Consider the following 27,225-nt stretch of genomic DNA (forward strand, 5'->3'; position numbering starts at 1 on the left):
TCAAAGCTACATTGAATGTACATGAGTCTTTGAATGTACTGAACCAACTGCAACTATACTATTTAGTTTCCTACTATGTTCAGGACATGTCTAATGACGCGAGATAGTAGAGTTTGCCAAGTGGGAGCTATGTTATGGTGTATAATTCCTAAATTATTGGGTAATGCTGGAGGCACCATCAATTAGAGCACAATCTTAAAAATGCTGTCTGTGGTACACCACTGCAAGGCTCTAATATTAGAAACAGTTTTCACAGACATCCCTATCATGAGCCAACGACATTTCATGACCTGTTGAATCTGGAAGTTGATAAGAAAGAACAAAAATAAAATAAAATGAAATGAGATACAGGAAAGGAAGAAAAGACAAGGGAAAAGGGAGAGAGGAAAAGTGAAGTGGGGAGAGTGGTGATTTGAAATAGAGAGAGAATGAGGGAGAGAGGGGCAGGGGGATGGAGGAAGGGAAGCAGGAAGAACAAGCTTCTTGACACATTAATAATTCACAACTCTGCAGTGAAACTCTATACCCAGAAGAAGTAAAGATTTCTGTCTGCTTACAAACTAGCTACTAATTTCCATTTCCAGGGGAAAGGCATCCTCTTTTACTTGGTAGGACTAGTGAAAGTGACGTGCATGATATAATGCATAAGAAGATAAAGAGCCATTGTTACAGGTGTATGGTTTAAGAATAAAAACTTTCACTTGAAGCCCCAGTCCCCTGAATTTATACTTCTACTTCAGGATTCTACATTTATTATAACTCTGGTCTCCTGGCACAAAATTCCCTAAGTAACTCCAGATAATGGTATTTCAGACACCTTATCCCTCTCCTTACATTAACTTCATTTTGTTACATTAACTTCATTTGCAGGTTTGTTCATGGCTACCCTTAATTTTGTGCTACTGATTCCAGCAAAGAATCATTTCTGTGATCTTCTCCAACTTCAAATGCACAATTGATTGCCATTGTCTCCCACTGTTCCAATCTACTGTCTGGGGCTCATCAACAAGACAGGACAGTCTCTTAGGTCAACAGACTTTATTTATTTTTCCAATCTAATGTTGACCAATATCAATGGGGAATGAGAAATGACTACTACCCATGCCCAGTTTCACTCCTACCCTTCCAAATAATTAATGCTCTATTTTTAAAGTGTCAAAAAGGACTAATTTTAACCATTTTGGGTGTTTATTTTAATGCATATTTATACTGAATGTACAGAATATAATTTAAACTGTTATTCATAACTTGAATTATTAAAACATCAATTTTTGTGTTAGGCAGTGATTCATTCAGGAACTATAATAAAAGCCTACACATCTTTGTTCTGCACTGAGCAAGAACAGCTAGAATTCCTGAGTTTAGTTAAGGTTATTTAGAAATATTTGTCTTAGAAATTTTCATCACGGTCACTCATCACTTCTCTGCGTTGTATATTCCAGCCATCTTCTAATGTTCAGTGAGGTAAAAAGCAAAATCCTATCAAAAGATCTGATGAAGGTATACAAAGTAAGAATAAGTACATTTCGGGTGCATGCATTTTATAATACACATTGATCTAAAACCCCAATGACACTGTATTTTCCTTTAGCTTCCTGGCATCTTTTTGAAAAATTAGAATTGTCAGAGGGATAATCTTCAAACCACTGGGCTATTGGGGAATTTTAGTAATTTTTAAAACTATACTAATGGTTTTATTTTATTTTTTAAATGTTTATTTATTTTTGAGAGAGAGAGAGAGAGCAAGTGGGGAAGAGGCAGAGAGAGAGAGGGAGACAGAATCCAAAGCAGGCTCCAGGCTCTGATCTGTCAGCACAGAGCCCAACATGGGGCTTGAACCCATGAACCGTGAGATCATGACCTGAGCCAAAGTCAGACACTTAACCGACTGAGCTACTCAGGTGCCCCAAAACTATACTAATGATTTTAAATGTAATTTGACATCCTGGTGCCTGTAAAGTCCACAAGTCCACAGTAAAATTAAGCTTGTGAGAACAATTGTAAGTAAAATAAAAAAAAAAAACGGAGAAGGTGAAGACAAAGAAGGCGGCCATGACAGAATATTTCAGCTAGTCTCTGAGGTTTTTCTTTTCTACAATTCATGTCCAAGAACATTTCTTTCGTGAAATAACAGTGAAGACAATGGTATTGGAAGTAGCCTCCACTCTTTTCAATATTCTGCCCTGGCAAATTAAAACATTGACCAGCCATTATGTGTCAATGGGATGTGGATATTTATGTACCTATAAATAGTTTAGAGTCACTGATTTAGAAGACAAGCTCCTTTTTAGCTTCTAAACTGATAGAGGACATTACTATTTTGTTTTGGTGGTGGTAATACAAATAATTACATCTGTTACCATATTCTTTGCAAGTGTTTTTGTGACAGAAAAAAAAATATACATGTCTCCCTCTTTGCCCAGAATTTTAAACTCTAAATTATTTTCCATAAGTAAATAGAGATAGGTCAAGTGAATAAATTTATTTCAACATTATGCAATAGTAATATATGAACCATCTAGGAATTCATAAATTAAAATGTAGATATAATATATCATCTTAAGGAATTGAGATGACTTTTTAAAATGACTCATTAATGACCTAAGGGGCTAAAAAATAACAGGTAGACCCAGATTGACGTTGCTGCTTGTTTATTGGATTTTTGTTTGTTTGTTTTGTTTGTTTCTAAACACTATAGGCAATGTCTCCCAGGAGCCATTTCTCTTTCATGAGTGCTGGGGGACTCTGGGAACCCGGCAACCATCTCAGAATATAGTTTCAATCCACAGAGTCAACATAGTTCTTACTCAAAAATTGGCTCTACTTGCTTACCTATCCAGAAACTGCACATTACACATGTAATATTTCTAGAATCATAGCAAATTAAGCAGCATACTCTTCAAATAGAAAAGTGTAATGAAAGAAACACTACACTGGCTCATATCTACAAGAGATTCAGTTTGATTATTCATTTATAAAGCATCAACCTTTCTTTTCCATGTATTGAAAATTTATACTGATATTTCATGCACAATATTATTGGAAAGACATTATAAATGGGTTCTTATATTTCATGTTAGACTCTAACTTGAGTGTTTAGAGTGATGAATTTTACACGTCCATCAGGAAGTATTTTCACCTGGTTTACTAAAAAATTATCTCAACCTAATGACCACCAACCTAATGACATTGTCCAGAGTCCTTGCAGTTTGGCTAGGCATGTGACCTAGGTCTGGCAAATATGGTAAAATGAACCACGTATCACTACTTCCTAGTTGGAGTCCTAAAAAGCAATTCTTATGAGTCATCAGGTAATCTTCCCTATCCCTCCTGCTATAAGGTGATAATAATAGGAAAAGTCCATTGGAACAAAAAATGTGAGTCCACCATTAGAAGATTATAGAGGTATTTCACCAGCTCTGTGCCTTACTTCTAACTGCTATGGGAAAGGGGTTAAACTACATTAAATAGGGGATTAGATCACAGACGGATTTGGGAGACCAGGAGTATAAGAAATTGATTTTAGTTAAATCTGGATTAACCAGAATGACTTTCCACACCCCACCCTAAGAAACGCATGAGACAAATTTCCTGCCTAGCAAGTAGAACTGAGGAATGTATTTGTTCCTTAAGATTTATGATCAACCCCAGGATCCTCTTTCTGACACTTAATTGTTATTGCAAAACTTTGTAGACATCACATAGATGGTTAAAAACAAAAAAAAATTCAAGGACCTTCAGATATTCACTATTAAGGAAATCCTGATAATCCAATTAAGGAAGGAATCCATAAAATCACTGTAGGGAAGTAATGCCTAATGGGCTTAATTTTTTTTGTTTGTTTGTTCTTGGTTATGCTATGTCAAAAACATCCAAAAATATCTAAGGTTTAAAATCTGTTTTAGTTTTCCTATTCTGATGTTTTCCTTTGTGTTAGTGAAAGAAAAGTCTCCAGGTATCTGGGTTTTAAAAGAAAAACCTGGCACTAATATTCTGGCACTTTCTATTCTGTTGAATCTAGAAGAGAAAATTTACTCACCTCTTCTGCATGGATGCCACACAGCTTGTTTCCTGACAAGAGTTTGTTCTTCAAGCTTTTATTCTGATGAAAGAAACATAGTGTATTGCTGAGAAATTATAAAGCATTAATAATTCCTAAACATGTCAGCTGCATTTCTCTGTTCATCATGGGTAAGTCCTTCATGATATGAGATGTAATATATTTGTACAAACTGAGTATAATCTGTAATGTAAAATAACGTTTCTTTAATTCAATTAAAATGTTGATGTATTAGTAGTAACATGTTTATTTAAAAAGGTAGAACTTTATTTGGCCTTACATTTAATACTGTTTTATTATATTTATGTATGGTATGTTATAAAATAATTTTAGTTTCAAATCTACAACAGGTGTTAGATTCTGAGAGCACATCTCTAAACAGCAGGTGTTTTTTAATGTTTATTTATTTATTCTGATAGGTAGGGAAGGGACAGAGAAAGAGGGGGAGAGAGGAGAGAGAGAATCCCCAAGCAGGCTCTGCATGGTCAGTGGTCAGCATACAGCCAGACATAGGGCTCAAACTCACAAACCATGAGATCATGACCTAAGCTGAAATCGAAGAGTTGGATGCTTAACTGACTGAGCCACCCAAGTGCCCCTAAACAGCAAATATTTCTTTTCCTACTGTCATCTGGATGCTGGTCACCTTGGACCCTAGTATAATCTAGTCATAGATGCATCAGTGTCTATATTCCCTTTTAAGACTATAGTTTTTGAATCCTCTTATATTCTGGAGGACTGTGCATTATACTTAGAGGGCTTCTGGATGTTCAGAAGCCATTTCTTTTTCTAAGCCTCATAAGTGTATAAGTGTACTCTCTCTGCTGGGCTTTAGTATGGACAGATACGATTACCCTTTTAACTTACCATAATTGACCTTGATTCATAGATGAATGTTTGTTACTTCTGACATAGAGGCCATGTGTTCTTAGCCATCTGAATCTAAACCCTTATAGCTATTCAATTATACCTGCCTCATTATGCTCAGGCTTTTCTTTGTCCTGGTAACTGAGGTACTTTTAGACAGGCAGGGTAAAGGAGAACAGAAATCTTGTTGAAACCCTCTGGATTCAGATTTTGTACTGTCTCTGCAGGAGCAAACCATTTAGTGCTAAAGTACATCTCATGCATAATGACTTTAAAGAACGTCGATCTGATGAGCATCGTGAGCAAACTGAACAAAATTTATGCAGAATGAATGAATAACTGAATGAATGAATACATTAAAGTTGAGAGTTCTTCACTTACAATTCCCACCTTATTTTGAACATTGAAACAAATTGTTTCCTATTTTATTTTCTTGTCATGCAGAGAGGGGATACAGCTGCCTCAGTTTGAATGAAACCTTTGTCTAATTTTTCTCTTTAGCAAAGAGTTAAAATTCTAAAAAGCTCATTTCCAAAAAGCTCATTTCTTAGAATTTTAATACTGTGAAATAGTTTACACAAATGAGGAGTTGACTTGTTTCAAGTAATGTTTTCTTGTAAATATTTGTATTCATCATACACAAAGCACAAGATTAGAGGTTTTAAAATAATTTAATATATATTATTCCTATATTTAAAAGCTTGTAAACTATAATGAGGGGATACATACTGATGTTCTAACTTCGCAATGTTGCTCAGACCGTAGGTTAAAACATACCCTAGTTTTCCTTTTGTTCCTGTACAGTTATACTTTTGACATATGCAATCTTAATTTTTTATCATACAATGGCCTATTTTCCCTTTTTGATTTCCTGAATTATCTTTGTAGATAAAGTATCTTCACTAGCTCTAAAGATTTCATACTTATACTTAGATTTTTCATCTTTTTAATGGCTATAGTTTTTTAGTGGAAAGACATGAAATTTAAATAAGGTCTACAGTTTGTTTAATAGTATTGTATTGATGCTAATTTTCTGGTTTAATAATTGTATTATTATCACTCTGTACGATGTTGTATTAGAGGTTTTGGGTAAAGATACACAAGAACATTCTGTACTGATTTAGTATGCCCTTTTCTATGTCAAAATTTATTTCAAAATAAAACGTTAAATTATCTACAAAAATAAAACTAAGAATGAGCTGCTTGAAAGTGGGTCAGGCAACTCTGGCCATCACAGGACACCAGTGCCCAGTCAGGAGTGGCTTGCTGTCTCAGGTGACGGTCAGGAATTAAGGTGCCACCTGTGTCACTCGCCATGGGAGTAAGAGGGAAGACTGCTGTGAACATGCAGGGACCTATGAAGATTGCGTGGAATTTCCGGTGTGCCTTTTTCATCTATTTTCAAGGGGACATCAGCAGCATGGTGGAAGAGACTAACTTCCAGAGCTCTTAGCCATGTCACGCCCCCAGGGATCGAGCCCCTAGAGCCAGAGTGAAGATGTGATCTTGAGGAATGACAGCAACGTGCCTCCAAGTCAGTGGCGTTTCTCTTCTCAGTGGACCAAACCACAAGGAGTATCTTTTGCATATTCTGCCACCAACTACAGCTTGAATGGGACTGGTCCTGTGGCTGTGGATCAGTATCCAGTGTCCGTAGTGGGGACCTTTTCTATTCAGTCTGGAAAGCTATGGCATTTCCCCTCCCCAGACAGTTCCAGCTTCCCAGAGCCTGACTATTCTCACACCTAAGCCACTGGACACATGGTTCTACAGCCTCAACCTAATGGGAAGTATGAGTCCTTCCCAAGTCTCCTCCAGAATGACTGATACCTTGTCCATCCTCAGGAACCTGCTGTGTAAGAGGACTGGAATTCTGCCCTGACAGCCGGAAACACAGGATTGCCCTTCAACCTGCATCCCAGATAAGCCACTATAAGAAAATGTATTTCCCCCCAGATCTTGGACCTGCCAGTACCTGCCAGTGCCAGTTTTGCAAGTGAAAAAAAAAAAAAAAAAAAAAAAAACTCAGTCTCCAGAAAGAAGAAATCTGTTCTTTTATTGAACCTGGGTTTGAGGAAGAGAATTCTTTTTTTTCCCCCCAAATCTGCTCATGATTTGGCTTCCACAGGGGCCCACCTGATTCCATAAACAATATTACCCTTCCTTTAAGCTCTTTCACCGTTAGTGACCTCTGGGAAATATTAGCTTTCTTTTAAGCACAAAATCATTGGAGACACCCATGTGGATATCCACAGCATCTTAGATAAGCTGGAGGTGAAAGACACGGCTTGGTCTGTGACATGGCAGCAGGACCTCCCTACAAACTGTTCCAGACAAAATGATACATTTTTCCAATATCATTCATCTCTGCAATCTAGTAGATGGCATTGTGTTCAGTGTGAGAATGGCACTTAGCCTGTGACAACTCAGGAAGTCCCTGCTGTCAATGTTCCCCACCCACACACACCCCACTTGCTCCTGTGTAATAGCTCAGAAGGTGGATGATAAAATGAAATTTTGTGCACTAAAAAGTAATAGTAAAATAAAAATTAAATTAATATAAGTATAATTGAGACCAGACAGGTGGAGTGTATTGGATATGAAGATATATGTACCAACACAAACCATCCACATCTGAGTAAGTCTATTAGGTGTGATAATGCAGTTAATAATATATTTACAATTCAGTGGTCTATACTATTTCAAGTTGGCACCTTCACTTAAAGCTTTTTTCCTTTTTTCTTTCTTCCCTTATTTCTTTCCTCCTCCCTTCCTTTTCATTCTGTTCAATTCAAAGACGATAAAGCAATGAATAGAACATTATTTCACTGGAAATGCTTATGATGGCCCTGGACAATGCACCTGGAACTGTACAGGGGGGACTGCTGCTTTTCCACACGGATACCCTTGTGACTGCCCCAAAATGAGCAGTGATTACATTACACATCTACTGTCTACACTGACAGTTGATAATTCTGGGCAATTGTGTAAAGTGTTTAAAGTAATATGTTTCCATTAAGCTACATGTGATTTCTCAAGCTTAAGAATTAGAGTATTTCACTCTTTGAAATATACTCAGAATTGGGGATAATAATCATGATCACCCACAAAGGGGCCAATTGTAGGACACAAGGGAGGCTTGTCAACGTCCATAGTAAAATTGTTCTCAGATGGCATGCTCTTCAGAAACATGGAATGCACAGAGCACTGAAGAGGGAATACTGACTCCCAGACAATTCACTGATTTAACCTTTCCACTTGTGATTAGTGATCATACTCCTTTAATTCCAGAAGTCATCATGGCTTGATACCGTTCTGGCATTGAGAACACTGTTTTTTAGTTTGGTAAGCAGACTTGTGTTGTTTCATCCACCCTCTAACTAATGTATCTCATCCCTATCAAACCTAATGATGCTTTCACAAGATCTAAAACAAGGTACACATATAATTACACCCAAGATGCAAGGATCCAATTATGATTATGCCTAACTTGAGGGAATATGAAGAAAAGTAGATTACCAGAGTCATCATATGTTTAACTATCTGTTCCTTCTGCCATCACACTTCTGCTATCCGTTATTCTAATAACCACAATCTGATTTTTCTTATTAGAAATATTTTTCCATGCTAATTCCATGTAGCTGGCGTGACCCTAACTCTACCACTCCATCAAGGAAAAGGATCAAGCTCAAGCCCAGCCAAACAGTCTTGGTCCAGATTTGGTAAAGTAATGTAATCACTACTGATGAGACACTAATATAAATCTTTTATTTTCAAGAATTATCAAGGAAAAAGAGGCTGAGTGTCATTACTAGGTTAAAACACATCACCCATATGAGAGTACACCTAACATTGGAAAAAGAACACATGAGTATGGAGAGAGAACTACTGAATCTTGGTAATAGTGTTGGCCCTTCTCGCTACTTCATACCTGTGAAGGTAGGATACTCCCGGGTGTTTCAATTACATGCTACCAGCACCAGCCCTCTGCCCTCTTGACACCAAACAAATCCTTTTGTCCACCTTACCTTACATGATCACATAATCATATCATGTCCTTATGATTCAGAGTAGCAAAGAAGAACATCCAAATAACCATGCTGACATCTATCGCTTAATGCAATAGCTTATCAGGATGTGGGCCATCTATTTTGCCTTTTATTTTTTTAAATATTTTATTCTTAGTTTTAGAGAGAGTTAGCAGGGGGCAGGGACAGAGGGGGAGAAGAGAGAGAGAGAGAGACGGACTCCATCAGGCTCCACAATCAGCGTGGAACCTGACATGGGGCTCAATCCCATGACCCAGAGATCATGACCTGAGCTGAAATCAAGAGTCCAGTGCTCAACTAAATGAGCCACCCAGGCGCCCCTATTTTGCCTTTTCTAAATGGAAGGCAGACCTTGCTTACTACCTATTTAGGGACTGCCTCCCAACTGGATGCTGTACAAATTTGGGGTGACATGAAACAAATATCTACAGTCTTCTTGGGAACTCAGGTTGTATATATATCAGCCCTGCCTAAAAATGTTATTTAACATTTCCCATTATCTACAGAATAAATCTCAAACTCAAATATTATAGTAACATAACATCTTTAAATCTTTTAAATGTTTATTTATTTTTGACAGAGGGAGAGAGAGCACAAGTAGGGGAGGGGCAGAGAGAAAGGGAGACAGAGGATCCAAAGCAGGCTCTATCCTGACAGCAGAGAGCCCAATGTGGGGCTCGAACTTATGAAGACACAAGATCACTACCTGAGCCAAAGTCAGGTGGCTCAATTGACTGTGCCACCCTGGTGCCCCCATAATATCTTTCTTAATACATAGATCTGTTTAATCTAGTTTTAACTTTTGGCTGGTAACTTAACACATCACATTTTCAGTATAGTTTACATGGTAACTCAAACTCACCAAATATGCTAGGCTACAAAACAAAAAGACATGTAAGTCTAGTATATCTCTATAATCTTTCTATATATAAATGTAAAAAATCCAAAATTGTTATGAGTATAAATTTTACATGGTGCTTTCAAATGAAATTAGGTATTAAGAGGTATTTTTGTTTGTAAATAATAAAAACCAATAATGGTTAAATCAAGCAAAACATGAATCTATTGTGAAGATTTCAGGCAGAATAAAGCCTGGAGAATAAGGCTCAGAAAGAAGGTAACACCGAAGTAAGAGGAGGTATCTATGATTATAAGATAGAATATACCTATTGAGACAACTGTAAATCACTATACTTAATTACAAAGTGACATGATGAGTTCTCAATGAATTTTCATGGTGAAAAAGCCATAATCTGGGACCACTTAGGATTGTCAAATATAATAAATTATGTATATGTATTTATACTGTTATTTTCTAGATCAAAAAAAGTAGATACCACTGCTTCCAGGCAGCCAAAAACATGTGTTAATATCTCAAAAATGCAATTAAATGTAAACCAAAAGTAAAATCACCTGCAGTGAAATTCAAAATGAAACCAGAGACTGCTCTAACTGTGGCAAGTATCTCCTAGAATTTCCAAAAACTGACTGTTCAGAAACCACTGTATCTGACTGAGATCCACATTTGTTTCAGTTTAAATATATTCTTAAAATGCTAGAGAATGGGGGTGCTCTTTCAAGTAAGTCATTTTGTAATTGGAAATCTTATATCCCATATTAAGGAAAACAATATGGTTTAGGGGTAATATGTAACATAAATACTTTGCTTTAAAAAATTATTTTAATGTTTATAATTTATTTTTGAGAGAGAGAGAGAGAGAAAGGGGTGAATATAGGGGAGGGGCAAAGAGAGAGGGAGATACAGAATCTGAAGTGGACTCTAGGCTCTGAGCTGTCAGCACAGAGCCCAACGCAGGGCTTGAACTCACAAACTGTGAGATCATGACCTGAGCCGAAGTCAGAGGCTTAACTGAGCCATCATCCAGGTGCCCCTAAATACTTTGCTTTTAAAATATTAGCAGATGTGACATTTTAATAAATTTTACAAGAGTCCCTTATTGAGGACATCTCAGGAAAGTGATGGGATACTGCACTGAAATTTAAATCATGAGTGTTTGTTTTATTAGTTCTTAGATGTATTTTTTTTTACCTCTCACTGTTTCTGAAATCAGGATGCAGTCTAGAACACTGTGAACTTTTCATTTAGTATTTATGGTTTACCTCCCTCAAGAAAGTTAAGTCATTTTACAATTGATGCTCTTTAAAATTTAAAGATTGTTATTCCAGAGTTCTTATTTCAGAATAAGAGGTGAAGAGGTCAATAAAGGGGAGAACTTTTTCTCCCATTTAGAAAAGCTTAACTGTAGAGAAACTAGGGAAAATAAGAAATGTATATGTGGCTCTTCTATTTGTTCTAAGACACACAGAAGACAAACGTATAATTTCAAAAAGGAGAGAGATAAAATTGTCTATGAAATAGTTTCAAACTGATAATGGCAAAAAAGGCCAAAAGCCTATTTATATCATAGTGTAAATGTAGGTCTTCAGACAACTGAAATACCTTTGTCAAAAAGACTTAAAGCCATTCTCTTGAGAATTATGTGAAAATATCATGTACGTAGCAAGAAAGACACTTCAAACTAAATATTCTGATTAATATTTTTTCTGAATCATCCTGTTTAGAAATAATGCTATCATTTAATCTGTATATAAATGAACTGCTACTTTAATAAAGATTTATATTTTTCAGGGTGCCTGTGTGGCTCAGGCAGTTAAGCCTCCAACTCTTGGTTTTGGTTCAGGTCATGAACTTGCACTTTGTGAGTTCAAGCCCTACAATGGGCTCTTCACTGATGGTGGGGAGCCTGCTTGGGATTCTCTCTCTCTCTCCCTCTCTCTCTGCCCCTCCCACATCTCTCTCTCTCTCTAAAAATAAATAAATACACTTAAAAATTAAATTAAATTAAATTAAAAATAGAGATTTATTTTTTCACAGAAAGCTTTAAAATTGAGTAGAAGTGAATAATAGGATCATTCTATAAACTTTTAAATAAAACCACCAGACAATTTTGCTATCATCTAAGCGATGGCAGATATTCCAGTTGAGTGTTGGCCTTGCCAACTTGAATTCTAAATTGGTTGCAGGTGTAACAGAAGTTTTACAATTGCTAATAGGTTTCCTCATTGAGGTTAACTCAGGAAGAGGATGTGACACTGATGTTGGCTCTAATTTGTTAGAAAATTTAAGAGTGCTTCATGACAGTTTTATTCTTAGCTTAGCACCAGACTAGCTCTAATATCTAGTATAAATCACTTAACCTTTAGACATATGTGTCAATATATGTGAAGTAATGGAAAATTTCTAGGTCATCTCTTAGATGTCTTGCATCTTCAGGACTGTGACATGAGAGACATAAGCTAATGACTTTTTCTGATGTCAGGTAAGAGATAATTGCATGACATTTCAACTTACAAAGTTGATTAATTAGATATTCTGTGTGCTTCTCATGCTCATCTCATACCAGCAAGATCACTTTTCAAATAGTATGAATATAATAAAGCACAGTTGCTGGGTTCTTGAGACAGAACAATTGTACTTGAATTCCACTGTTTAATAAGATATGTAATTCTAGATGCATCTTGTAACCACTGATAATACCTGTTTTCTCATCCATACACTTAGGCAACTATCATGACCAATTTAATGGGTGATTGTATTAAATTAGATGATATAGGGGCGCCTGGGTGGCTCAGTCGGTTAGGCGGCTGACTTCGGCTCAGGTCATGATCTCGCACTCTGTGAGTTTGAGCCCCGCGTCGGGCTCTGTGCTGACAGCTCAGAGCCTGGAGCCTGTTTCGGATTCTGTGTCTCCCTCTCTCTCTGACCCTCCCCCGTTCATGCTCTGTCTCTCTCTGTCTCAAAAATAAATAAACGTTAAAAAAAATTTTTTAAAAAATAAATTAGATGATATAAGTAAAACACTTATAACAGTGACTGTCACATAGCACTCAACAAATACTAGCTCTTATTACTTCAACAAAACTCACTTCATCTTGTAAAAATAAAAGAGGGAAAATATTTTTTGATGATTAGGACTGCACTCCAGAAGCTTCAGGGATTCAACACCACAAATAAAATATAAATATATAAATAAATATTTTATATATGTAAATAAATATAAACATATATATACATATTAGAAGATGGCAGGTAAGTTTCTAGCCAATGAGCTCTGATTATTGGATAAATGAGTTTGTTGTGGGTGTGCCTGGGTGGCTCAATGGATTAAGCGTCAAATCTTGATTTAGGCTCAGGTCACAATCTCACAGTTGTTGAGATCAAGCCCTGCATTGGGTTCTGTACTGGGTGTGGAGCCAGCTTACGATTCTCTCTCTCTCACTCTCACTCTGCCCCTCTCCTGCTTGTGCTCGTGCTCTCTCTCTCTCTCTCTCAAAAAAAATAATAATAATAATCCAAATGTTTATTGTGTTAATATTGTTTATTATGTTTATCCACAATAAACTGACTGACTTTTCTTTTAATAAAAGAATAAATGGCTGACTTTTCTTTTAAAATAGACAATTCCCTTGCAAATGGAACTTTTTTCTGCTGTCACTAATAACTCCCCTCCCTTATCAGAGAGCTTTCATTCTGATGAGTTAAAAAATGTGGCTAAATATATGAAATGTCATTCACCCCAGAAATAACTTTATGAAAAAAGCATTAATATTCTTGTCAACATTTATAAAAACCTTTTATGTACTAGGAATGGGGCTAAAACAATCCCACAGTTCAAGGAGTTGGCAATCCATGAAGGAGGTTGATGGTAGCACTCATAGGCTCTGCAGAGGCAGCTACTCAGGGAGTGACACTGAGCTGTCTTGAGCTGTATAAAGGAGTCAGCTAAATAACAGGAAGAGGCAAGAGAGAGGGGAGGATATGTGCACTAGAACTATAATGATGCCTGGTGGCATCATGCATAAGGTACCAGTGAAAGAGTAGAAAAGCGAGACTAAAGAGGTACATTGGGGTTAGCCCCATGGGGCTCATATGCCACTGAAGCCATGGCATTGAATGGGCTTGTGAAGTGACATGAGCAGATTTACTTTTTAGAAAGATAAAATAGGAAAAGTTAATTTTGGATTTGAAATCTAAATCTAAAGTTTACCTCCATTAGCTTTTTTTTTTTTTTAATATTTATTTTGGAGAGAGAGAACTTGAGAGGGGGAAGGAAAGAGAGACAGGGGGACAAAGGATCAAAAGTGGGCTCCACGCTGACAACAGCGAGCACAAAGTGGGGCTCAAACTCACACACTGTGAGACCATGACCTGAGCCGAAGTCAGACACTCAGTGGACTAAGCCATCCTGGCACCCCTCCATTAGGTTTTGTTAGCAGTTACATTTTAGGCAGTATTCTGTGGGGAGAATAAGAAAGTCATACAACTTAATGACAACCACAAAATCTGACTAAAAAATGGGCAGAGGAAATGAATAGAACTTTTTCCAAAGAAGACAAGCAAATGGCTAATAGGTACATGAAAAGGTTTTTGACATCAGTAGCTATCAGAAAAGTACAAAGCAAAACCACAATGAGATATCTATCGCCTCACTTCTAAGACAAGAAGAGGAAACAAATGTTGGCAAGGATATGGAGAAAAGTAAACCCTAGTGCACTGTCTGTGCTGACAGCTCGGAGCCTGGAGCCTACTTGAGATTCTGTGCCTCCCTCTCTCCGCCCCTCCTCCACTCATGCTCTGTCTCTCTCTGTCTCAAAAACAAACGTTAAAGTTTTTTTCAAAAAATCGTCTTCATTATAAAATATATATTCAGACTTAACTGTTGCATCTACATCATACTCTCCTCTCTTTTCAAGAACTTTTATTCGACACATATTTAGGCTGTCAATCTTTTATCCATGTCTCTTAACCATGCGTGCACGTGTGCACCACACACACACACACACACACACACACACACACACACACACATTCTTACCAAGCTCTTCCATAAAAATAATATTATCTACACTGATTTTTATTTGTTAATTTTACTTACTGGCATTCTTACCGCTAGGTTTCTTATGTGTTCTGGAATTTGGGTGCACAGATTCACGTTGTGATGGAGGTTTATTTTTATTATTTTGGCTTTAATTTTATTTCTGCTCATCAATACTTGCCTGGTAGCTGTGTGGTTTTGCCACTACCTGTTCCTCCGGCTTTCTAATATTTATAATACTCCAAGAAAATGTGCTTTAGGTTCATGAACCTTGTGACTTAGATCAAACAACATGTTAAAGGCATTTACAGAGGGACATAACAAAACCATATAGACTGCACTGTGGTTAAGGGCATGAGCAGCTGCCTTAACTACTCCTTCCACAATTCTCAGGTTAGGTAGTCTTTCCAGGTGACTTAACCATTCTGCAAAAATTTTAAATGGTGATAAAAATTGTACCTACCCCATATGTTATACGCATTGAAAGAATGACTATAAAGAATTTAACAATATTTTGCATATAGTAGGTGACTAAGGTTATTATTTATAAAAATTATTATTACTAATAATGCCATACAGTAATTGTTCACATGGCCTAGATTGTCTTCTCTGTAACCAATTTGATTAAGTCTTTCAAATTCTCGTCCTTAAAGTATATTCTCTCCTTAAGTATATTTTCTAACAAGCACCCCATCCTTTGAGTTATTGTCTGAGATATTTGCTTATACTTATGTCTTGAATTTTATATTATGTTATTGGCTGTTTTAAAATTCTAAAGATTTGTTAAGGCCATTTTCCTTCAATTATATAATGTTCTTTATAGAGTATGAACATAATAAAGTTTGTACTGGATATTAAACTCAAATCTGTATTTATGTCATAAATAAATATATAAGGGATGGATTCCATTTAACTATATTCTGATAATTCTCAAATTACATGTTTCTTTCATTTCCATAGCTCTCCATAGCTGTGTCATGATAACCCTTAATGCTGGACTCAATTCTGGGTATGGCAAACAAACAAACAAAAAACAAAACAGCTGTCATATTTCTGAAATAAGAATGTTTGGCTAGAAAGCTTTTTTGTTTTCATATATATATTTTATTATTGTTATTATTATTATTATTATTTTAGAGAGAGAGAGCAGGGGATAGAGGATCAGAAGCGGCTGTGCTGACAGCAGACAGCCCCATGCGGGGCTCGACCTCACCAACTGTGAGATCATTACCTGAGCTGAAGTCAGACACTTATCTGAGCCACCCAGGAGCCCTGGCTAGAAAGGTTTTAATTGAAAGGCTTTTGTCTAAAACTACTATACAATTTTATATGGGATATTCTACAATGTATAAAAAGCATAATGCTCCCGTGGCGTCCAGCATCCTATAGGTTAAAAACTATATTAAGTGTCCCCAGGCCCCAAAAAGTTATTGTGGCCTCTGGAATAAGGAAGAAAAACAAGGTATTTACATATAGAAAGCACAAGTGCTTTATTATATATACATCAGGGGAAATATTGAAGATGGGAAGTTTTCCTTTCTTTCAAACAGTCGGTAGATGTGTCTTTTTCACAGGCATATACAAAAATAAAATAGAATTTCTACTCCGAGGGTCTATAGTCATAGATGGGCCTAATCTGCATCAATTCAAAGGCTGGTTCTTACACAACAGTTTCATATGATTAATATCATTCAGTTCACTAGAGTATCACACTTTTTGTTACAGAGTAATCTGGATTCTACCTGACTTAGTGAATAGAAGAAATTGAGCTGTACTAAGAACCTTAGCATGGGTTAGATTATTCTTCTGGATATCTGCACAAACCACGATTGAGCCTGGCTAAAGGTGCTGGCAACAATTGATGATAACTGCTTCGCATTTTCTATTAACCTAAAGAAGTTCAGATGGATCAATAAAATGTTTAAAGTTTGATGTTAAAATCACAACGTGCTTTATTTAGGGTCAAACGCAGCTGCTGCTGCCATTTTCTTAAGCACAAGTTTGCTCAGTCTTGTCTGAAAATCTGCTCATATACCTTAAATAGCACGTATTTTGCCAGTATCCCTTTCTAGTTATTTAAAGCTTAATAATCCTGCTACAGCAATTGCACTCCAAGAGATAGGGCATGCTGTGAGGAGAGTGACGGCTGGTGCTATCCAGACTTTATCCTTCAAAAGGAAATTATGTCACTATGAATTTTTTGCACGTGAATGAGTATTTTGATCTTGGAGGAAACATCTGTGTTTAGAGTACATTCTAAATACTATTGAGGAGGCAGCTGCTCGTAGAATGATGCTAAAGGATTTCAGAGCAAAGTTGTCTCTCTCTATTTCAGGTTTGGACTCTAATGGTGTCAGAAATTTCACCAGGAAAGCCAGAACCCTGGTTAAATATTAACTAAGTGCTCCTTTAAACCACACGGGGTGGGTACAGAAAGGTATTAACATACAATATTGATGCTCCACATCATGCGTCATTAGGGAATTAAAAATTAAAATAACAATGAGATACCACCACACACCTATTAGAAAGACAAAAAATCCAAATACTGACAACACCAAATGCTTTCCAGGATATGGAACAACAGGAACGCTCATTTACTGCTGGGGAGATTACAAAATGGTACAGCCGCTTTGGAAGACAGTCGGCAGTTTCTTATAAAACTGTGTATATGTTACCATATGGTCTGGCAATAATGGCCTTTGGTATGTACTCAAAGGAGTTCAAAACTTATCTCCACATAAAACCTGCACAGAGACTCTTATAGCAGTTTTATTCATAATTGCCAAAACTTGGAAGTGACCAGGTGTTCTTCAGTAGGTGAATGAATGAATAAACTGTGGTATATACAGGAAATGAAGTATTATGCAGCACTAAAAACAAACAAGCTATCAAGCCATGAAAAAACAAAAGTGGACTTAAATGCACATCACTAAGTATAAGAAGTCAATATGAAAAGGCTACCTACTGTAAGATTCCAACTATACAACATTCTGAGAAAGGAAAAAATTATGGAGGCAGTAAAATATTAATTGTTTGCTAGGGAGTCAAGGGAAGGAGATGAATAGGCAGAGCACAGAGGATTTTAAGGGCAATGAAACTACTTTCTAGGAGATTATAATGGTGGATACAGGTGATTACACATCTGTCAAAACCCACAGAACATACAACACCATGACTAAATCCTAATGTAAGCTATGGACTTTGGGTGATAATGATGCCCAATGTAGGTTCATCAGTCTTAACAAACGTATCACTTTTGTGTGGGGTGTTGACAGTGGAAGAGACTGTGGATCTATGAGGACGTTGGGTATATGGGAACTCTGTGCTTTCCACTCAATTTTGATGTAATCTTAAAGTACTCTAAAATATTAAATTATTAAAATACACTAACAAACAACACTGTTTAAACCTATTAAAAACCAAACAATACCTGACAATCTACAATCTACAATACAATGAAATAGCATTTATTTAGCATTTAAACCCAGTATATTGGATCTCCCATGTAAAATATATGTTTTGATGATATGATTGCATAAAGAGATGGATATTAATAAAAATATATAAACAAAACAACTTTACAATAAAACTACCTTAACTTTGATAAAGTGGCTTTCTACCACAAAGCTCTTTGAAAGTTCCCACAGTCACGGTTTAATAGTTAAGAACTTTACATGTATTGAAATAATGGACTATATAACAGAGATCACAAATTAAGCTATAAATATCCTTTTTTATTGTTTGCTAAAGTTACTCAAAAATAATACATAAGCACACTAATAAAGAGAATACTAATAATTTTTCAAATTGACATATTTTCACAAATATACGTATTTTAAATAAGTAAAATATATACAATTGATTGCATTAATCTTCTTTAGTCTTTATAAACTTTTCATAAAAACTGCCCACTGAGGGGCACCTGGTTGGCTTAGTCAGTTAAGTGTCCGACTTCGACTCAGGTCATGATCTCATGGTTTGTGGGTTCGAGCCCCACATCAGGCTCTGTGCTCAAAGCTCAGAACCTGGAGCCTGCTTCTGACTCTGTGTCCCTCTCTCTCTGCCCCTCCCCCACTCATGCTCGCTCTCTCTCTCTCTCTCTCTCTCTCAAGAATAAACATTAAAAAATAAAAAAGCTGCTCACTGAAATTCCAATATACTTGTAGGAACACTTTGCTTTACTGCAGATATCATCCACATCAACAGCCATTTCTTCCACTTTAGTTTGTATTCACATTGGAATTTTAAGTGATTATTTTCATTGTATGACTAGAGTTTGACTCCTGCTTCTAACAGAGTGGTCCCAGCAAAAGAGAGTATTTTTTTAGGTAAATATTATTTACCTTTTTCTGACTGTTGGAAGCATTTGATTTTAAAACTCAAATTACTTTCAACTTTTTCTAGTTATTCTTCATTTTTATCCCAAATACACAGTCAAGTGCCTCACCTTTGGCTTTGAAGAACTCATGCAAAAGCACTCTATTGCCCCCGCCCTTACACAGGACTCACCCATCCTGTCCACAGAGAAATGGTCAGATTTAGCTTTATTTCTTTTTCCATTGCATAAACTTCTCTTGCTAAGACATTTGCTTTAACCCTATTTTTTTTGCTAATATCCAGCCCCTCCTTTTCTGTATTTCTAAGTATCTTTATTCAAGAATAACTTTTATTTCCCTTAAACTATAACCAAAATATCTCAGTTAAGTAATTGAACTCTAAATGCATTAACACATTGAAGTGTATTAACTAAAGACTTGACATATCATAACTTCCAGTACGATTATTCCAAATGATTAAACCCATGTAACAGTAAGGTCAGATAACTTAGATTAGGTGAATCTCTTAAGCTCAGACAGCAAACAAGAAACAAAGCCAAGATTCAAATCCAGGTTTTGACCTCCATCAGCTCTCCTGTCTCTATGGCTCAGAGTTATAAACCATATCTCTGCCTCCCACCCTAAAGTGCATCATAACATAACAACTCAGCTTAGGAAATATCCTCTCCTGTGAAGCAATTATTGCCAGGCTTTGTACAAAGCACTTTCCATAACACAGGTACATCCGAAAGGACATATTGTTGTCTGGAGTGGTGCGACAGTAAAGAAGGAAGGCAAGGAAACTTTTCTCTCAGATTATCTGACTAACACATGGCTACCTTCATAGGCTACTCCAGTATCATTTCTAAGCAGCCCTCTCAAAATATGGTAAAAGCACACCCATAAATCTTTCTGGCTGCAGTACTGTGACTGGGCTATTTTTCATGGTGATGGCAATATGATTCAAAAAGCCTTTAACACAAACCTTGCACTGCGCACTCCTCATGAATAAGAAGTCAGCCATCCAAATAACCTGACTAAAATCCACTCTCACAGACATCCCCTTGGTATGTTGGAAAGGGCCCTGGAACTCAACATCGCCCCTGTTTGACTTGCAGTTATGGTTCCCTCCCAGATCATCAGGGTTCTGCTAACAAACGTACATTCAGCGAGTGTTTTCCACTCAAGGTTTTCTGGACCTGGAATTCACTCAAGTCTCTCTTAGAGCTTAGAGTTGGAGGTAGATATTTTTTTTCTATCCAAGTTATTCCACCAACCTTAGCACAGAATTCTTTATCCTAGAGTTGATGGCTTACCATCATAACAAATGATTTATGGATTACTCCTTAATAATAAAAATACATATAAAACTGTTCATTTACAGAGTTGTAGGAGTCCCATCATGCAACCTGCATGCATATTTATCTCTTAAGGTTCTTCTACGAGCCTTATGAGGAAGGTTCTGGAATGCCTATTTTGTCAGTGAGAGGCTATGCATTTCACATGATAATATTGCATTGTCCTCATCCTGGGTGGGCATTTGATACTTTTATGAGTTAGAACAAACTGGGTTTAGCTCTTTGTGAAAGAGATTCAGAATAGCAGAATCTTAAGCAAGTGGAAGTTTCTTTCTCTGACATTTCTGACACAAAATTCAGTGTTGTGACTCTATTCCTTCCAGGTGTGAAGAGCCAGACTCACTCTCACTTCCTGGTGTCATCCTTCCTGGTGTCATCTTTGCTTGTTTGGTCCTCACCTCTGTATCTACATTCCACCATCAAGGAAGGGGGAAAGACAAAAAGGAGAGTAAATGTTTTTTTCTTTATGGATACAATCTGAAAGATGCCTACACTCTTCTGTTTATAGAACAGTGGACAGAAATTAGGCACATGACCCCAGCCAGCTATAAAGGAGGCTGGGAAATGCTTATTCTGGATGTTAATTTGCTTAAATGAAAGTGGAACAGAGAGAAAGCTGTTGTTGGAGAACTGCTGACCTTAGCCACATGCCTGGTTAATTAGCAGAACACATGAGAAGCACCTTCTTCGGCTGAAGGCATTAGTCCACCAACTATCTGCCCCATACACTGGTGAGAAAGCACCAGAAATGAAGGGTTTGTTTCAGATTTCTCACACTGGAGTACTCAAATCACCTTCAGAATTACCTAAGGTATTTAATATTAAATCAGAATCCTGGTTCCTGCCCAGACTTGGTGAATCAGAGTTTCTGGTAACGTGAGAGAACCTACTTTTGCATTGTCCCCAGAAGAGTCTTATACACATTAAACTTTAAAACCACTGCAGAGTAAGGGGAAGAAATGGCTAGATTTTAATTTTGGGAGGATCTCTCTCTCTCATATTATGCTCTCCCATTGCTAACATCCTTCTGCAACATCTGCAGGTTGGTCTTTCTATAGTTCTTAATCCCCGGCAGGTGTCAGAGCTCAAATGGTACAGAAACAACATATATGGTACCACTAAAAATAGCTGAACTTTCAGTTATTCCCTTATACATGGTTCTTAGCAACACTGTAAGGTAGCTAGCAAGATAATGTTCCTATTTAGCATACAAATAAACTTATCTGACCCTCAGAGAGGTCAAGAGACTTGCCCAATGTCCATGGCTCTTAAGAGGCACAGGTGGGCTTAGGTCTTTACCTGAGCACAGGCCCTGTGCTAGTCTTCACCTTCTTGCAACTGTCTCCCAAATAATAAAAAGGTTGAGAGCATGACCCCAAGCATGACCCCAAGGTGGCTTCAGCTTTGCCACCTTTGACCCATGAGGATGTTCATTTTGATACATTTACCCTCACTGCCTGCAATTTCCTCCAACTAGAAGGGGCTACTTAGCAATTTTTAATGTTGAAAGTAATATGCTAAAAGTCAAAGGGCTTTCCTGAGGGAAGAGGGAGGGGAGTCATACTAAATAACTGGCCAAAGCACAAATCTAGGCTCCCCACATAATACAGATACAACTCACATTCTGAAGACCAAAGATTTGGTTACTCCGTCATTCTGATTTATCTTACACTGGGCTGATAGCGTACAAATGGTCAAAGATTCTGCATTTACTTTTATTTTCTTCTAATCACGTTCAATCAACAATGTCAAAAAGTATGCGCTACTTGAAGGACTTACGAATAGATGCAGGATTTCAAAATCACTAGTGCCATTTTGCTTTCAAAATTTGGAGAGACAGGCAGCTTGTACAAATCTTGTGCCCACATTTGATTCTTCTTGTGCTATGCCTGCTATGAGCTGTGCTTTCAGACTAGCACTGGGGTTTTAAAGCATCAGAGTGTGTGCGTGAACTGTCATCACATCTGTCTTCATTGCATTTCCATCTGCTCATGCCGTGTGCACCTGTACTTGGCTGATTAGACAAGAACAAGGGGGAAAGTCTTCTAATACTACTGTCCTTACCATCAAAACTGAGACTTTTTCACTTCTTATTTGATAGAGTGTTAAAGAGGAAAAAAAAAACATGGAACAGAATTTATCAGACATGTTTTAGTCCTGGGTCACCCATTTACAAGGTGTCACCGTGGACACAGCTGTACTGTGGCATTTCGAAACCTTGGTTTCTCAATCTGTAATTATGTCTGCCTTTTCACTATGTTAGTGTGAGAAAAAAAAGGAGGCAATGGACGTGTGAGTGCTTTGTAAATATAAAAAATGCAATTTTGCATATGCCACATATTCTCCTGTCACTGAGGCTGAAGGATAAACCACAACTCACAGAGTACAGGCAGGATTCTCCTAAAATATGGGGTCTGCTGGTTGATTGAAAAAATCCATTATGTGCTTCTACTGGCTCCATATGCTTAAATTTTTCTCCATTTTGGTGAATATAAAATTGGGATCAAAACATGCAGGGAGAGAGGGACTGGGAAGTATTGATCAGTAATTAACACTTTACATACGTTTTTTAATCTTCTCAAATGTTTTCATCACTTCAAATGGTGTAATAGGTGCACTACTGAGCTACTACAGCCAGGGCAGGGAACAAAGCACTTAGATTGGGGAGAATAGCTGAGTCTGCCGCAAATATTGCGTGAAATCATTCCAGATGGATTCAAGTACCCATAATTAGCAGCAAACACTGTGAAAGGCATATTAGAAGGAACAAACCTCCTTCAGAATGCTGCTGAGTTAGGGCTAGCACTGGTATATAAGGTGAATTTTCAGTAATTGCAAATAAACACCAAGAAAGCCTCTAAATGATAACAACTAATGTAAGAAGTTGACAGCCCAGTGCAGATGTAGAGAAAGATAAGTGTCTGAACACAGGAAAGGGGATCAGAACCACCTGGACATTCACAATAACAAAGAGGAAAAAGGCACAGGAGAGGGAAGAGGGGACCTGGGATAAGAAAAGAAAAGAAGAGAAGGTGGAAGGGGAGGAGAGACAGGTAGAGGAGGAGATCCATAGAAGATGAGAATCAGATGTAACTAATGGGAAGTCCAAGTTTCCATCACTTCCTTAGTAAGATAGGATTAGGAATGAACAGATGATTGTAAGAGGACCTGTGTATCATTTTAGTTGGGGAAAACTACTTCCTAAAGAAACTCCATGGCACAGTATACATAAAGCTCACCCCAGAATGTAGGTCAGTTATTCTCAAAGAAGTGTTCCCATTCACTGCATAAAGTTCTGAGTTAAATAATTTCTCCAGACGCTATTAAAGAATTCTTAATGTGCGTTCAAAGGGATGCAAGTTCTGTGAAAGAGTAACAGTGATACCATCACAAACAATTCTGCGATAAATTGGAGAAGCATTGTTCTTTGAAGTAGGACATCTCTGAAACTGATGTAAAGAGAGCCTGATGAGTCTGCAGGAGCCGACTAGAGGTTGTGGTACGTCAGGTGGAAGCCAGGCTCCCTTGAAAAGACTTTCTGGCATTTAAAATCAAGACTGAAGTGCCCAGAGGGGATAAATTCAGGTAAGAGCACAGCTTACAGAATGGGGATTTCTGGAATCAAGTATACATGACGACTGATAGATGCTGGCAGATTGATAGGGCAGATGACAAAATTTCAAGGGACTAATTAGAACCAAATAAAAAGGAACATTACATTAGTGGCTTACAGTCATTAATCAACCATTTTCACAGAAGGACTTATGGTGGTTGACAACATCAATAGTAAGCATCATAATTTAAATTCATAACAAATAAAATTTTTATGTATCAAATTTATTTTATGTAAAGAGAGTCTGAAGCACTTAGTAAGAAAAGGAAAGCAAAACTATAATGAAAGGGTATTTTTAACTACTACTAAAAAGAAAATAAATTTGCATAACCCCTTTGGGAACTAGTTTGACAATATATTTAACTATCTTGAGATTCATATTATATTGTAATTCAGTGTTACCGTTTCTTTTTTCTTTTTTTTAAGTGTATTTATTTATTTTGAGAGGAGAGAGCATGAACAGGGGACGGGCAGAGAGAGAGAGACAGAGAATCCCAAGCAGTCTCCACACTGTCAGCACAGAGGCTGACGAGGGGCTTGAACTCATAAATCATGAGATCATGACCTGAGCCAAAACCAACACTTAAGTCCAACACTTAACCAACTGAGCCACCCAGGCACCCCCAGTGTTACCATTTGTTAAGAATGAACCTGAAGATAATATAAGGGAAAAAAAGCACCAGGTAAAATGTCATTCATTATTCAATATCTTATAATAATATAAAACATGAAAGCAACACAAATGTTTTCCAGAAGAAATGGATAACTGAATAAACAGAGCTTCAACCCATGGTTAATGTATCTCCTCATTGTTTCTCTTACATTTAGATTGTACCCTGAGATACCAGTAGAGAACAGACATTTTCTTACCAAGAAAATGAACAAGATAAAGACTCCAATGAAATGAATCTTTGTTTTCAATAAGATATATTAGCAAGAGAATTCCCTTAAGACTTTTGTACAATTGCTAGTCCGTGACAAATATTAAAACAGATCCAATTTCTTGGGTAATTTTTGAGCCAGCAGCATCAAAAGCACAGAGAATTTAGAATACTTTGGGGGGATTTATTGCAACTTTCTTCACTCAAGTCTTTACTCCAAAACCAGGGAATTACACCTTTAAGAGACAGGTTACTTGCAAGTAACAAAAACAGATGCTTCTTATCTTATAGGAAGTGTGTGTGTGTGTGTGTGTGTGTGTGTGTGTGTGTGTGTATACATATACATATATATATATATATATATATATATATATATATATAATATCTATCATCTCTCTATCTACCTACCTATCATCTATATTGTGCTGTCAAACATAATTTATCCCCTCTGGGCACTACCTCAATTTTGATTTTATTTCCCAGAAAGGCTTTTCATGGGAGCCTGAGTTCCACTATAAGTATTATGATGTCTAGTCTTCCCCTGAGACTCATCAGGCTCTCTTTACATCATATATCTGTATATATATGATACTATTAGCAAACAGGCAGGGCGGTCAGCTGAGAAACAATAACCAAGATTGTACTGCAGCTACTATTAATGGGCCCTCCAAAATATTCTCTAAGCATTCAAAATTCTGGCAGAAAAATTTTGGTCTGGGGATTGTGTAAGAAGACAGATAGCAGAAGGGTCTGGCCTCCCTCAGCTCCTGTAAACAGATGGCCAAGGAAGGAGGCGGCACCAAGACTACAACCAAAGGAAAACTCCCCCAGATGGGAGAATAAGACACTAACAGTAAAACGGCTTTGGTTAGAGCTAAAGCCAGAAATTGACAAAGTTTGCTCCCATAACCTTCAGGGCCACTTTAGACTCACCAAGGGCAATTACAAAAACCAGGAAATATTCTATTCACCACAAGATCATGTTCTTTATAACAGCAATACAAGCTCTCCCTCCCTTTTTTAGGGGTTCCCAGGTCACTCCCATCTGAGATTAGTATCTCTTGGATCATGCTTACATGACCTGTCAGATAGTTCTACTTAGGCTGCTCTCACCTGCTTGTACTTAATTTATCATTGCATGCCATTTGGATTATTATCTCTGGCTTCTGCTTGGCTGTCTCACCAGGAATGACACTCACTGAGTCTAGGATGCTATTATCTTTTAAGAGGAGATACAGTTCTCTCATTCTTCTCTGACTAGCAACTTCTCAATGTGATTTTCTACTTTTACTTAGGATATCCAATGTCTCCTTCTATCACTGATGTCTATTAACAATTCTAAAAACATCTATAAAGAAAATTTCCCTAAAGAGATGATATGTCGGGAATATTCAGATAGATAGATTGTGCCTCAATCTGCCTTTAATTCTACCCAATTCCAGCATTTACAGAGATTCTGCCATATACCAGACTTTCTGATTGCAACTGGGATATGAGGCCTGCCACCTGCCTTCAATGCACAATCCCTTGAGAAATACAGACATAGACTGAACAAGCTAGGCTACTGACATGGAAAATGCTAGTTATTCATATCAGATAGGTGTTATGGATGCCAGAGGAAGGAGAATTGGCATTTCTAGGAGACTGGGAAGGTGTCTCAAAAATTAATATTTACATTTTACTTTGAAAGTTGCAGTATGTGGGTCTGTCTCTCTCTTTCTCTCTCTCATTCTCACTAAGGCATACATAATCTAATTCTTACCTAACTGATGTGTAATCTCACCTGAGCAAGCAGGAAGCCTGGACCTTTAACTCAGGACAGCAAGGAGGCTATAACTATATAGCTATAGCTATAACTATAAGCATGGAGAAGAGAGAACCAGAAGAAAATTTACACGAGTTTGCAACGTCAACAGGAGTGGCTCAGGGAATAAGAAGTCATCTGAAATGTGAAGCTTGATTAGGGAAGCCAAATGTGAGAAGGGGGAAACACTTTGAAGCAACAAGAGGAGGAAGGAAGAGCTTTTCAAAATGATACACAGTCTATCTTTAAATAATGATTAAATAATCCTTAAATAATGATCTTTATGAATTAAAATCTAAAGAGCCCAAATAATTTGCTTATTCTTTATTTGTCCTTCTCAATGTCCCTGACATGCCCATCCAGCATCAGCTGTGAGG

The 27,225-nt window shown here is 37.2% G+C and overlaps 1 protein-coding gene across 4 annotated transcripts in view; it reads right to left on the reverse strand.

The window, feature by feature from the left end:
• Positions 1-27,225, reverse strand: part of LUZP2 (leucine zipper protein 2) — a 492,023-nt gene that overhangs the window by 132,035 nt on the left and 332,763 nt on the right. For all 4 annotated transcript variants that reach the window (XM_053899883.1, XM_019456556.2, XM_019456554.2 and 1 more), the window contains exon 6: positions 4,040-4,102. In XM_053899883.1, coding sequence (XP_053755858.1) covers positions 4,040-4,102 — 63 coding nt within the window. The remainder of the gene's footprint in view (positions 1-4,039; positions 4,103-27,225) is intronic.

This window comes from Panthera pardus, unplaced genomic scaffold (assembly GCF_024362965.1).
Source record: "Panthera pardus isolate Hobbes unplaced genomic scaffold, ASM2436296v1 HiC_scaffold_12, whole genome shotgun sequence".
Lineage (NCBI taxonomy): Eukaryota > Metazoa > Chordata > Mammalia > Carnivora > Felidae > Panthera > Panthera pardus.